This window comes from Drosophila persimilis, unplaced genomic scaffold (genome assembly GCF_003286085.1).
Source record: "Drosophila persimilis strain 14011-0111.01,24,50 unplaced genomic scaffold, DperRS2 tig00000732-arrow-arrow-pilon, whole genome shotgun sequence".
Lineage (NCBI taxonomy): Eukaryota > Metazoa > Arthropoda > Insecta > Diptera > Drosophilidae > Drosophila > Drosophila persimilis.
The window spans coordinates 1,541,036-1,555,113 of record NW_020825345.1 but is presented as its reverse complement, the minus strand read 5'-3'; the positions used below and the strand labels follow the sequence as shown (position 1 = coordinate 1,555,113).

Genomic DNA, 14,078 nt, shown 5'->3' with positions numbered 1-14,078 from the left:
ATATTAAACAATTAAAACGTAAATGATATCCGATTTCCCGTTGATTTCCCCAAACGAGTGGCAATCGCATTCGCATTCGTATCCGCATCCGCATTCGGTGTATCTCTGTATCTGTATCTTTGTGTGCGTGCGTGTGTGAATTGTTCTTTTATGAAATATGACAGCGATATGTATGGCGGCAATTAATGGATATAATCGAATTATGGTTGAACGAGCCCCGACAGCAGCAGGATTTTAATTAATATTTTGCCATTGCTTCTAGTATTTCTCGCTCTGCGAGAGGGAGAGAGAGGGAGGGAGAGTCCCTTCCATCCATTAGAAAAAAAACCTGTTCCATCAATCAATTAATTTCGGCATTTTCTTGGCAACAAAATGCATTTGAAATAATCATAAATTTCCCCTTAATTGAGGCCTGCATTCGAGAATATCCTCGATTTCCCTGCGAATTTCTCAACTAATTTCCATATTAAATGCAAATTGAATTTTCCCCCGTTTAGTCCCCCCCCCCCCCCCCTCGTGGCCTTTGCCAAATTTCATTTAATTTGGCAAAAAACGGCCCCAGAAGCCGCACCGCCCCGCACCGCCAGAAGATACTAATTTTAAACGTTTGCCTCATTTACATCCCAAAAACGGAGCAAGAAGCGAAGGCGAAAACGAAGGCAAATTTGCAAATCAAATTACGTACAAGGGTATCCGCGCGACACTTCCTTCGACAGGCACACACACACACACACACATTAGCTGGAGGCGCCTCTCCCTCTCTCTCTATAGCCATCTGTGTCTATCGTTTGGGTGGAAGTGTCTTGCCACATCGTATGCATATTTAAGCAGTGTGTTGGCTTTGCGGTCTTTGCGCCTCACGGAACGTGTTAATTGCAGCCACATTCAGTGTCTCCAGCGGCTGCTGCTCTCGACTCCCGCTGGCTGCCTCCTCCCGCCTCCCGCCTCGTGCCCCCTGCCCCCTGCCTTCCGTGCCATCTGCCACTTGCAGCCTCTCTAACAAATGCAATTAAAATCTTTGAGCAAAGAAGAAATTGTTGCAGCCACAGCGGGACGGACAGAGAGGCCAGCGCGAAACGGGTGTGGAATGCCAGTTAGAGAATTAGAGAAAGAGGCAAAGAGGCAACACATGACAGATAACATATTGCAATACGCGGGCGAGCAGAGCTCCTGCGACCACAAGAGCGAGAGAAATATGGGATGGACAAAGCGAAAGATACAACAAAGCCCAGAGAAGAGAACAAAACAAAAAAAACACAGAGGGAAGAAAAGCGGAGAGCATTTATCTACGTTCTGTGCTTGGGTCACGCTTCCCGGCATCCCAGCATCCCAGCTCCAGAGCCACAAAAACGAATCTAATTTGCAGCAAAGGCCACAAAGGCACTAAAAATACCCCGCAGATACATTTCAGAAACCATTCTGCATCCAGGGCTGCGAGTCCTGCGGCTCCTGCGACTCCTGCGAGTGATGTCCATCGGTCCCACCCCCACCCCCCCCCCCTGGCCGCCGCCGGATAATTCAGTTTATCCATCAGCGTCATGTTCGTGTGGCGTGTGGCAGGATGCGGCATCTTGGACTCCCACGATGGTCTTTGTTTTTCGGTGAATTATTCAAGAAAATCTCCAATTTGCGGCAATTTTCTTCGTCTGCGATGGGCATGCGAAGGGCTTTGAGCCATAATTCTACTGTTATTTCGCGGCTCTTCGAATCTTAATCCGTTTTGCAGGGCACCAAAGCAGCCCAAAACTCCCCAACTTAGTACGAAAGCTTAGGCAGTGCCGCCCCGCCACGCCCCCGTTGCAGCTAATTAAGTTCCAGCAGCAGCAGGCGCTAAAATTCGAGTGGAGCGCAAGGAAAGATGGAAAAAAGGGATGCCCTGTGGCAGGATGCGGATGTGGATGTGAATGGGTGAGCTCCGCTAATCGGCTTAGGGGCATCCAGCTGCTGCTGCCGGCGGCGGCACGCCCCATCACGTTGCATCGTTGGGGCGCAGCACATTTAATCATTTTTAAGTGGAATGCGAGGCGGGGGACGCCAGTTGGCAACAAATTACAACTCGCATTAATTATACGACGTGTTGCACGGAATATCTAATTGTATAATTGTCTCCCCCTCTCTCCCCCCTCTCTTTGCAGGACACTCGCTGTGAATAGTTTTCGCCATTAATTAATGATTAATGCAACATTTTCTATGCATCGTCCACGTCTGCTGCTCCTGCTGCCGCTGTCCTTGGCAGCCAACCCAAGCCCCAGCATGCCACATGCCACAGCCACGAATGCATTGAGTGACAGCCAGAAATCATCACAATAGACGTACAACAAAAACAACAGCAGCAACAGCAACAACAGCAGCAACAGCAATTCCAGCTAAATCTGAGACAACAACAACTGCAACGGGAACCATGTCGAGTGGCAACAATGAAACAGCGCCGCTCTACTGCGGCAGCGGCATGGATAATTTTCACACAAGGTAAGCGACGACAGCGACGACAACGAGGACAACGAGGTCCTGCATGGCAGCCACTGTTGCCCCCGGGGGCAATGTCAAAGTCACTGCCAGAAGGGGCATGCACCCCAGCGGCAATGGAAAGGCTGCGGAATACCCTTTCGTAACCATTTCCCGTGAAATTTGTACCCACTCGTGTGTTGTGCGCAACTTTAATTCGGTTTCGGCTTCAAGGTCCTTGGAATAGAAGGGGAAATGTTGAAGTTTTGGCCGAGGGCTGGAGTGGAAATTCATTGAAATTCATTGAAACTCGAAGATAGTCTGCAGGGCAGAGCTGTTTCGTAGAAAAAGAAGAGCCAGGGCATGGCGAAGGGAGAGGAAAGAGGTTCCAGAAGACTCTGAAGAGGGTGGACCCCAAGAAGGGGGGGATCTTAGAAGAAGGAGACCCTTAAAGGAGGAGATTCTAGAAGAGGGAGATCACAGAGGAAGGAGATCCTAGAAGAAGGAGATCCCAGAAGGAGGAGATCCTAGAAGAGAGAGATCCTAGAAGAGAGAGATCCTAGAAGAGAGAGATCATAGAAGAGGAAAATCCTAGAAGGAGGAGATCCTAGAAGAGGGAGATCTCAGAAGGGGTAGATCATAGTGAAAGGATACCCTAGAAGAAGTAGATCCTAGAGGAAGGAGATCCTGGAGGAAGGAGATCCAGGAGGAAGGAGAGTGAGGCTGAGCTAAAGGAGATTCCAGAAAACGGAGATCCCAGAGGGGGTAGATCCTAGAAGAAGGAGCGTTAGACGTGGAAGAAGCAGGCTCTAATCAGATAGATTCGAAAGCAGAAGAGTCGAACCAAGAAGTTGCTCCCAGAGGATTGAGGAAAACAATCTCCAAGACACTTGAACACAAGAAAGTCTCCCTCGGTCGCTCTTGGTTGTTGCTGCCACGCAAATCTCGGCGCCGAAGCCCCCTTTCCAGAATCCTCCGGCCCGACCATCAATCATCTTCTCCCAAGGGTGCAGGCACCACCCACCACCGGCGCCGCCGCCCACTTTGGCGGCACGATGACAACAATGTGGAACAAATCGTTCAGAAATCGATTAGCAGTCGGGAGGGGATTCGGGAGGGGTAGGGAGGGGGGAGGTGGCACGGAGGAAGCGCTTCAATTTTGATTTGGACATATAATTTTGTTGTTGTTGTTGTTGTTGTTGGACGATTAACCGAAAAGGCAACAAAACACAAAGCAGATTTGTCAAGGGGCAAGGTCAGGGGCAACAACAACAGGAATTTAATGAACGAGAAATCAATTTAATTGATAAGCAATTTCCTTCAAGTAATTCCGAAATGTCCGAAATGTCCAAAATGTCCAAAATGTCCACTCGAATGTCTGTTGCATCCATAAAAAAAGGAAATTTGGCAATGGAATTTATGGCACTGCCGCAGAAGGTCGTAAAAGGGAGGGGCGAGGGGAGTGGCGAGGGGAGGGGCGAGGGGACAACAGAGGCAAGAAACTTCATTAAGGATTCGGCGGGTGGCAAAGCTGGCCTGGAAAACTCTACAAATCCATGAATCCCGTGAATCCTTGGAGCTAATAAATCCCCCCCCCCCCCCCCCCTCCTTTGGTCATTTATTCATTCATTCACTTTTTCGGGGGGCGGGGTGGGCTTCGGTTACGGGGAATGTTGCACCGTTGTGCCTGCCGCCTCCTGCAATGCCTTTAGTTTTAATTAGAGATCCAATGTCTGTGCCCCGCAATGTTAATGGCCACAAAGTGGCTTGCCACAGCATCCCGCCCCGCCCACCATTGAATGGGGTTTCTATATAATTAAGGAATGCCAGCAAAGGGGGGGGAGATGTCGTATTTCTCTCTGCGGTTCTGGCAGCAACAATTAGATGTGTATCCAACACTTGGTCGAGGACGAGAACGAGGACGTGGGATTTACTCTGTTCGTGTCAAAGACGTGCCAAATTGCCAGCGACAGATCCCCTGGTGGTCGGGGGGGGGGGGTGCCACTTGACGCTGTCACGCCCCAGACCCAGACAGACCTGCCACGCAGCCTCCTGCGAGTCAAGCGCCACTCAAACGGCACAAACGGCACAAAGTCAAAGTCAAAGTCAAAGGAGTCCCGAATGTCAGAGGGGTCAGGTGCAACCCGTTCTCCATCGAATCGATGGCTGACGTGATGTGATGGCTTGCGGAGGAGCCATCAAAAGGAGGCCTCTCTGCCGCACAACAAACGAGAGCAGAAAAAACCGCAGGAAAACACGCACAAAACGAGCAATTAACATAAATAATAAAGAACAGTCGATGGCGGCAGACGAGACGACCCTTTGTTGCACAAAAGAAAGAAACCCCAAAAAAAAAAGAACCCCCCGAAAAATGTGAAAAATGTGAAAAATGTGAAATTTGTTTCATTTTCCAAATGCTTCTCGCCGGCTTTCGCCCGCCCCCAGACGCACTCCCATGGATACACACCACTACACACGCGTGTGTGCACACGTGCTGCTTATGGAACACATCCCACGCGCCTCCAGAAGTCGCGCTGTGCCAGGATCCACTGGATCCACTGGATCCACTGGAACAGGGCCTGCCAAACACACACATTTCCATGGGCTTTTGTCTAGAAGATATTTTCGAAATGGCAAAATTGATTGAAGGCTCAGTAATTCCATCGAATGGCATAGAAATGCATTAACTTTGCTGTGAAAACCAATTAAAACGAGCAAACATTAAGAAGCCCTGCAGGGATTCGAGGACGGGGCACTGCTGGGAGGTCCTGCAGTGGCATAGCACCCACATGTGCACATAGTTAGGTGTCGCACTGGATACAGGGCCCTTCTTCAAAGCCCCCTGCAGCCACCGTGGTCCAGCGGTCGATTGTGGCTAGAAAGCTGGCAAGATGGCGCTGAAAAGTGCTCAGCAACATGTCCTTATTTGGTGGAAATATATGGAAATATGCACTCAATAAAATGGAAGCCCAGTCAACAATTATTTACAAGGTTTGATTCTCTTTCCCTTCCTGCAATGCGAGACTTAATGTCAGCGACTGTCCCAACCGAGATGAAAGTTTCTCCGAAATGTCGGTTGGAAAGGCAGAGCCCAAATAGGGCTTACAGAACTATTTACAAACAAACAAATGTTTGAAAAGGATGAAGAGTGACCTTTACTTTCAGTTCGTTTCCCTAGAGAGCTTTTCCCAGAACTCTATTTACATATTCCTCCTGCAACCACAGATACTTTTCTATATCTTAGCGTATCTCATCAACCAGATGCTTATCTGGTTTAATACCCGATCTTGGAGTCGGTCTATATTTACATATAAAGGGCTCTTAAGTCTGGGAGTCGGTTTAAACGTTTAGGCCAAAGGCATTGGGCATCGGGCAAGCCATCAAAATCTTCGGGAAGTGCATTCTGGCACAGCCCACAGCTCTATTTTTCGATACTTCGGTATATTTAATCCGCAAACCCCAAACCCAATGCCTAATCCATGGCTCCAACTATTATCAACCAAGTTTCGATCGGTTATAAAGCCAGGGCCCGTCTTCCAGTTCCTTCGAGGCATCAAACCATAGGTATATTCCAACTTCCAAATTAACATCCTAGAGGAAGCTGTTTCATTCGCGAATACAAGCATTTATGCACTGCCATATCGGAAAAGTCTAAGGCATCCATCACAAGTCAAGTACAGTGTTGGTAAACGCGTTTGAAGCATGCTGCATGCTGCTTGCTATCGCGACGCTTCAAATATAATCGGTTCAGAACCTATCGATAATGGCCTCAACAGCTGTTTGAAAAATCCAAACGTTAACAGCGGAATATAGAATCTGGACGCCCCAGCACCGTAACACTTTTCCCAGTTCTTTATATCGGAGAATAAAGAAAATCTGGGGGATCGTATCCGAGGCAGGAAAAAAAGCTCGCATGGAGAACTGGAGAGCTGACTGGAAGGGGGAGTGGAAAGGGCAGTGGCTGGGGGAGTGGACGGGTTAGACGTCGATAAACTGCACAGAAAGTACAGTACACTCGTAGTCACATCGAATGGGAGCGAATAGCTTCCATAAAACCGTTGTATTCGATCTTTTTCTTCTGCTTCGATATGTCGGCTATCGATGGAGGCCAGAAGCAATGTGAAGCATAAATTTATGCTTAAACGGCACTACCCCATCAAATCCATCACTGAGCAGGTTCTGCCATGTTTGGGTTAAATATTATTCTCATCAAATATCAAATAATGCCGACAGAACTCGGAACTTTCGCCCATCGGTTCTGGCTTTGGTTCATAATTTCTTTGGTCTATGATTCTACTTTTTCGTACTCCTTTTTCATTATGAGCCTGGTTTTTGTGTTCATGAGATCGTCTATGCTGGTAATGCCGTTCAGTCTTTGTGTGCCAGTGTGACCATATATTCCCCGATTAATAATACTCGAATATATCGAATAGTAATAGTCGTTCCTGTCAGAAGGCTCTTTTCTTCCATCAAATTGGAATTAAATCGGTAAAATTGTGCAATTAAAGTAGGCTCATAATATACGTTTAGTTTGTTGGCAGTACAGATCCCCAGTTTACGGAATAACTCTCGACAGTTCGGAGCTAAAAAAAAAAAAAAAAACAAAAAATAAATTTTAAAAAACTCGAGAAAAATGAAATATTTTCAGCAGGACTTGCAACGGCCAAAGCACTTGGCCACATTTCGCATTCTGATACTGGGCGATCCAGGTGAGACTCTATGGGCGGCTACCGACTCCTTAATACACGTGGAAAAACGTCCCTGCAGGTGTGGGAAAGACTTGCCTGAGCAACTTGCTGGCCAACAGCCCGATGACGCCCACACGCTCCTCCCGGACCGTGTCCGACAGCGAGTGGACCGTGCAGGTGCGTCTGCACGACTACAACCCCATCTGGGAGCCGGAGGGGCCAGAGGAGCTCGAGGAGCTCGAGGAGCCGCCAGACGCCTCTGGTGCTGTGCACTTCGTCGAGTTCTACGATATGAACAGAGCGGCGAACGAGTGTCGCGGCGCCAGAAAGCACTTGTACAGGAAGATAGACGGCATCGTGTTGGTCTACAACTTGCAGGATATGGAGACGCAGGACAACCTGCACGACTGGATGTACGGGCCCCTGGTGGAGATAAGCCAGCAGCGCAAACACAAGCGATTGCTGAACAGCCACCATGTGCCCATACTGGTCGTGGGCACCATGCTCGATCGGCTGGCCGAGCGCCCGCCCAATCGCCGCGGCGCCATCGCCCACCAACTGGGGGCCGAGGAGGTACTGATCAATTGCCTGGACCCACACGCCTTGGCCAAAGGCACCCGCAATCTCGCCAAAGTGTCGCACTTCCTGAACAGCTCCGTCGACTGGATGCGCGAACCCGAATGAATATTTTACCCATCGCATATCCTACATCCTACATCCTACATCCTACATCTGTGTTCATTGGCCATAATATAGATGTTTAGTTGATTATATATGGGGGATATTTCTGGTTGGGGGCTCAGGACCTTCATCGATGGGCCCACGACTCGGCAAATGTGGAAAATGTTTAATTTTCCAAATGGGTCTCTCGCTTTCACTCCTTTTGCTCTGTGCGTACGAGGGGGTGGGGGGAGGCAGGGGTATTCCCTGAGCAATAAAACAATAAAATACATTTTCCACCATCCTCGTCGTCGTTTGACGTGTGTGTCCGCCGTAGGGAGGCTGTTGCAAGTGTCAGAGGAGCCGGCCCGAAGGTTGCAAGGTGGCACAAAAGGCCTACGTGAGTCATGGGCGACATTGAAACAACTTTTGACAGCCACCAAAATGCACGGCATACGGGCTACGGGGCACGGAGCACGGGGCACGGGGCACGTGGGGCACAAACCCTCGTCTCGTTTCGTTTTGTGTCGTGTTGGGTTTTTTTTTATGGCGGGGGGGCTGGGGGGGGCACACAACTCTTTGGGAATTTACAACTCCATTCATCAAATTCACAAGAAAACTTCTGACGTTGCAAGAAGCACAAAACATTCCCGTGTTTTTGCCAATAGCTTCTGCTTCTCCTCCTCCTCCTGCCAGGACTCTCTCCCTCCCCCCCCCTCTGTACCTCTAAGAATGTGTCTTGGCCTCGTCTAATTTATTGCCTTTGATAATCCATGTTGATGAATGGCGGGCGAGGGCAACGACAACGGCGACAACAGCAAATGAAGTCCTGGAATCCTGTTGGGGGGGGGTGGGGATGGCCAGGACTAAAAGTTATTGGCCCAAGGAATCAAGCAAAGTCAGGGCAAGGCCTTAGAGGGCTGGTCGAGGCTTTGGATACACTTTTTCGAGCAGAAAATACTCGAAAAAATAGATCTGAAATGGGAAAAGAGAGTATCGTAGGCATTGAAGCCACGAATGAAGTGGAAATTCCCAACAAGCAGCAAACATAAACATAGATTCTCATAGTTTGGGGCCCTGCCGCTGCCCAGACAATGGAGAAGGCCTCTTCTGTTCTCCCCTCTTTAGTTTATTGAGTCCCCCTCCCCCCAGAGCTGGCGGGGCACCTGGCCATCGGACCTGCAGTTTGGGTAGTTTTTCGGTTTTACAATGGAATGGAAGTTTTTCTGGTTTGAATTTCTCCATAAACCTGTCTGTCACTCGTTTTGGGGACGTGGAGACTTGGGGACTTTCGTTTAGCTTTTCTGGTTTTCTCTGGAATTAAGAGTGAAAGGAGGGGAAAGCAATAAACAATTTTACCAATGTCCTGACAGGAGACACGGAGAGCACAGGAGACCCAAGACACACAAGAGACACAAGAGACACGGGACACGGGAGACGGGAGCCGGGACGCACCTGCAGCAGCCAGGACACACCTGTCACTCACTCACTCAGTCTCGGAGAGTGTGACTGCCGCCACATTGGGGGGGCGGTGGCAAGTTTATTAAACATTTTTGCGGCTTATGCCCCAAAGTTAAATGCAGAATCGCAGGAGGCTGCCGCTGCTGCTGCTGCCCTGCTGCTCTGCTATAACATGTGGCAGGGCTTTGGCCTTGGATTTTCATAATAAATTTTATGCTAAGTCTAATTTGTGCATGCAACAGCAGCGGCAGCAGCAGAAGTCGTGCTGGAAGATGCAACACAGCCAGCCATACGCCCACGGGGCGGCGGGGGCGGGCTTGTGGCAACAGCAGCCGGAAAGCACACAACAAACAAAGGAAAACGTACGAGTTTGGATTGGGCTGTGGCTGTGCAGGGCCAAAGGGCAAAGGCCCAAAATTAAAGCGTGGACAGCACCTTGTGCCCTGCATTTAAATATCAAAATATTTTTAGCAAGCATTATCAATATTTTAAGATGCAATTTTCAGTATTATTAGAGTTTATCAGTATTTTTTAGAAGTTTTTTTTTTTAATTTGCTTTTTTTTATTTAAATATTTCCCATATTATTATTTGGTATTTTTTGGTTATTTTCAAAATTTGTTTCCATTGTTTTTTAATTTGTGGTATTTTTCTGTAATATTTTTTGTTAGCTCTTAGTCTAATATTTTCTTAAATTTTGCCTAGAATTTGTATTAGTATTTTAAAGTATTTTTGAATATATATTTTTTTTAAGTTTTTTCCATTTTGTACAATTTAATTTGTAGTATTTTTTAGCAGTAGTATTCAAAAATAATTTTTTTTATTTTAATATTTTCAATATATTTATTTGGAATTTTTTTGGGTATTTTAAAAAATTGTTTCCATTATTTTGTAGTTTGCGGTATTTTTTTAGGTCTTGGTATAAGAAAATACTTCTTATATTTTGCCTAGAATTTGTAGTAGTATTTATGAGTATTTTTTTAAAATTTTTACAATTAAACGTTCAGTATATTTTGTAGTATTTATATTTAAATGGGTTTTTCAGTATTCGTTGTTTTGCCTAACGTCTATTAGGGCCATTTCTGTGCACTTTTTCACGCTCACACATTCTTTGGGTAGCCCGAAAAACTTTTGAGCCGCAGCTTGGGGCTGCCTGGCGTTTGTCCCCCCCCCTGCCGCTATGCCACTCCCCCACTGTTTTCTCGCTGGGTTTTTTGTGGCCTCAGAGAGGACGAGAGAGCGCAGCTCGACGACAAACTAAACAAAGGCAGGCTGACAGGCAGGCAGGCAGGCAGGCAGGCAGGCTGGCAGGCAGCAAAGCCAGTAAAATGTTTATCCCCAACGTAGGCGGAGAGCCGCCTACAGCCGTCTCCATTGTGGGAGTACGAATAAGCCAGAGCCTTGGGGTTCAGCCACTTTATTGCCTGTCCACTGCCGGGCCTCCTCCTGACGCTCTCCCATTGCTGCCTTCTGCTACGGAAATGAGGGATTTTTTGGATGGTTTTATTGCTGGGATCTGAGGCCAAAAGTTGGGGCTAACTGGAGCATAATAACTCGAATATAATTTGGATTACACGTCGTTCCCCCTACTTTCTCTTTCTTTGCAGCTACAAGAACATGCATGGCTATGTCTCCCTGGTGGTCTGCATCCTGGGAACGATAGCGAACACTCTCAACATCATTGTGCTCACCCGCAAGGAGATGCGCTCCCCGACGAACGCCATACTCACGGGCCTGGCGGTGGCCGATCTCGCGGTGATGCTCGAGTACATACCCTACACGATCCACGACTACATCCTGACCGACAGCCTGCCGCGGGAGCAGAAGCTGAGCTACGGCTGGGCCTGCTTCATCAACTTCCACTCGATCTTTGCCCAGGTGCTGCACACCATCTCCATTTGGCTGACGGTCACGCTGGCGGTGTGGCGCTACATAGCCGTGGGCTATCCCCAGAAGAATCGCGTGTGGTGCGGCATGCGGACGACCATCATCACGATCTTCACGGCGTACGTGGTGTGTGTTCTGGTCGTCTCCCCGTCGCTGTACCTCATCACGGCCATAACCGAGTGGATGGACCAGTTGGACGCGATGGGAAAGGTCATCAACTCGATACCCATGACGCAGTACGTAATCGACTATCGGAACGAGATCGGAATGAGCGTCAAGGTGGCAGCACTGAATGCCACTCCGCAGAGCCTGAATCTGAACGAAACCTTGTGGTTGAATGTCACGGGCACCACCGAGACACCTGCCCCTCCTGTGGCACCTCCTGCGCCTGCCCCTGCCCCTGCCCCCGCTCCTTTGGTGGCGCGAAACGTCACCGTCTACCGGCTCTACCACAGCGATCTGGCCCTGCACAATGCCTCCCTGCAGAACGCCACCTTCCTGATCTACAGCGTGGTCATCAAGCTGATACCCTGCATTGCCCTGACGATTCTCTCAGTGCGCTTGATCCTGGCCCTCTTGGAGGCCAAGCAGCGCCGGAAGAAGCTCACCAGCAAGCCCCCCACCCCCGCCGTGGCGGCGGCCAGCAATGGAAACGGCACCGGCAAGCCGCTGGTGAATGGAAAGCCCTCGGAGCGGCCGCGCAAGAACAGCAAGCTCCTCGAGAAGGAGAAGCAGACGGATCGCACCACGCGCATGCTGCTGGCGGTGCTGCTGCTCTTTCTGATCACGGAATTCCCCCAGGGTATCATGGGTCTGCTGAACGCCCTCCTGGGGGACGCCTTCTTTCTGCAGTGCTACCTGAGATTGAGTGAGTTCTTCGCCTCGACGACGGGGGCTCCTTCGCTAATAAATATTTCCGTTTGATTTGCCCACCTTTTTTCCAGGCGACTTGATGGACATTTTGGCCCTGATAAACTCCAGCATCAACTTTATTCTGTACTGTTCGATGAGCAAGCAATTTCGTACGACATTTACCCTGCTTTTCCGCCCGAAATTCCTCGACAATTGGCTGCCAGTGGCCCAGGACGAGGTGGCCGCCACACGGGCGGAGCGTTCGGCTGTGGCTCCGGCGCTGCAGCAGCGGCAGATTGTGACTGCTGCCGGTGCCACCACCACCACCACGAGCACCACTCAAGTGACGAATCTGTAGCATAGAAATCCCAGCAGAATGTTGGGGCGTCTCTTGAGCCTGCTGAAGCGGAGGCGGGACGCGGCCGAGGGGGGTTCGCGCGCAGACAGGGAAGCGCCAGCCGGCAGAGGATCCCTGGGCGGCTCCGAGGCAGAGGCCATGGCCCTGCAGTTCCACGCAATTGTCGTGGTGGTGGACAAGGCCAGCGGCGCCACGGATCATCACTTGTGCCCCACTGACGAGGCGCCAGCCATGGCGTAGTGGACCGCTGGCAAAAATTGAAAATTGAGGCCCGCAAACTAGATCAAATCTAGAGGATGGTTTTTCCTAGCTACATATTTCTGTAAAATATATAAGATTTCTCTCTAGTTTTCCTCTAAAAAGAAAAAACCCCCCATTTGTTAGGCAATAAGTAAGAGAAAAAAAAGCTAAACACAAGGCATTTGCATACTTTTTTTGCAGGAGGAACCCTTGAAGTCCTTCAGACCCCTCAGACCCATGACAGAACTCGAATAAAATGCAGAACAAATCAATCATACGCACACGCATCGCTGGCCACTCAAGTGTTTTGGCCCATAAATCACATTTGGAATCGCAGGGCTTTGCTGCAATTTTCATCATCAACAACAACAGAAACAAACCCCAGGAAAAAGAGTATGCAAAATGCAATATGTCTGCGTGTGCTCTACAGAACTACGAATTTTACGAATTTGTTTGGCAACGATTTCGTTCGGAATGAAAACGGAATAAGTGTCTGATATATTTCATAGATACGCATACGGATATAGGGCATAAATCTGCACGTGTGTGCACGTGTGTGTGTGTGTGTGTGTGTGTGTGTGTGTTGGTGTGAGGCAATTTTCGTGGAAAAACCATTGGCTGGCAGAGTCACTAATTTTAAGAGAAAGAATCCCTTATTTTGGAAGCAGAGGCTGTGAAACGTTTAACAAAAATAGGTTTCCTTTTATCCTGGAGGACAAACAGGGTTTCCTTTAATGGGTAAATTATGCGGATGAGGATTTTTTTTGTCACACTTTTGTAGGATATTTTGTAGATTTAATTTAATTTTTTTTGTTTTTTTTGTGTCCGCCGCTGCAGCACTTTTTGCCCCAAATTAAAGGCATTAAAGGGGAGTCCCGTCGCCCATCAAATGACACGCATAATATGATGATTGATGATTGATGATTGAAGTATTTGTGCAGCAAACTGAGCCCCTGACAAATATTTCGAATCATTGAATACATAAATAAATCAAAGAACCACAAAAGAGAATTTCATTACAAAAAAATGAAGAAATAAATAAAATATAGACATTTAATGATGGGAAAAAGAGAGACAGAAGAGAGTGGGAGAGGGAGAGCGTGAGAGAGCGAGAGGGAGCGAGAGCGCGTGCCATATAATTAGCACTAAAATTCGTATAAATATAGAGAAAAATTAAATTACATTTATAATGTTGCCACAGTGTTTGCTAAAAGTAAGCATACATATTGAATAAATATTGATATTAATTTGTTGTTTGTTAAATGTATATTTAAGTGTGATTTAACCTACTCAAAAAACACACAAACCAAAAAAAAAACAAAAAAAAAACCCCCCAAAATAAATTAAGTTTTTTTTTTACATATAAGAAAAATAGCAGCAGCAGCAGCAGCAGAAAAAGCTACCAGTCATAAATGAAATGCGGAAAGGTTTTAGTGTTTAGACAGGCGAAAAAAACCCAAATATTAAATATAATTAAATTAAACAGCAA

The 14,078-nt window shown here is 48.0% G+C and overlaps 1 protein-coding gene across 1 annotated transcript; it reads left to right on the top strand.

The window, feature by feature from the left end:
* The first annotated feature begins 2,153 nt into the window (after positions 1-2,153).
* Positions 2,154-13,655, top strand: LOC6601195. The gene is made up of 3 exons (XM_026992382.1): positions 2,154-2,469; positions 10,860-12,007; positions 12,084-13,655. The coding sequence occupies exons 1-3, from the start codon at positions 2,402-2,404 to the stop codon at positions 12,347-12,349; spliced, it is 1,482 nt and encodes a 493-aa protein (XP_026848183.1). The 5' UTR covers positions 2,154-2,401; the 3' UTR covers positions 12,350-13,655.
* The last annotated feature ends 423 nt before the right edge of the window (positions 13,656-14,078 follow it).

What these genes read in the sequence shown, in the direction of transcription:
- LOC6601195 (XM_026992382.1), top strand. Translation starts at nt 2,402, where the DNA reads ATGTCGAGTGGCAACAATGAAACAGCGCCGCTCTACTGCGGCAGCGGC. An exon ending in ATGGATAATTTTCACACAAG is followed by an intron (nt 2,470 to 10,859) that starts GTAAGCGACGAC and finishes CTTTCTTTGCAG; the next exon opens with CTACAAGAACATGCATGGCT. An exon ending in GCAGTGCTACCTGAGATTGA is followed by an intron (nt 12,008 to 12,083) that starts GTGAGTTCTTCG and finishes CCTTTTTTCCAG; the next exon opens with GCGACTTGATGGACATTTTG.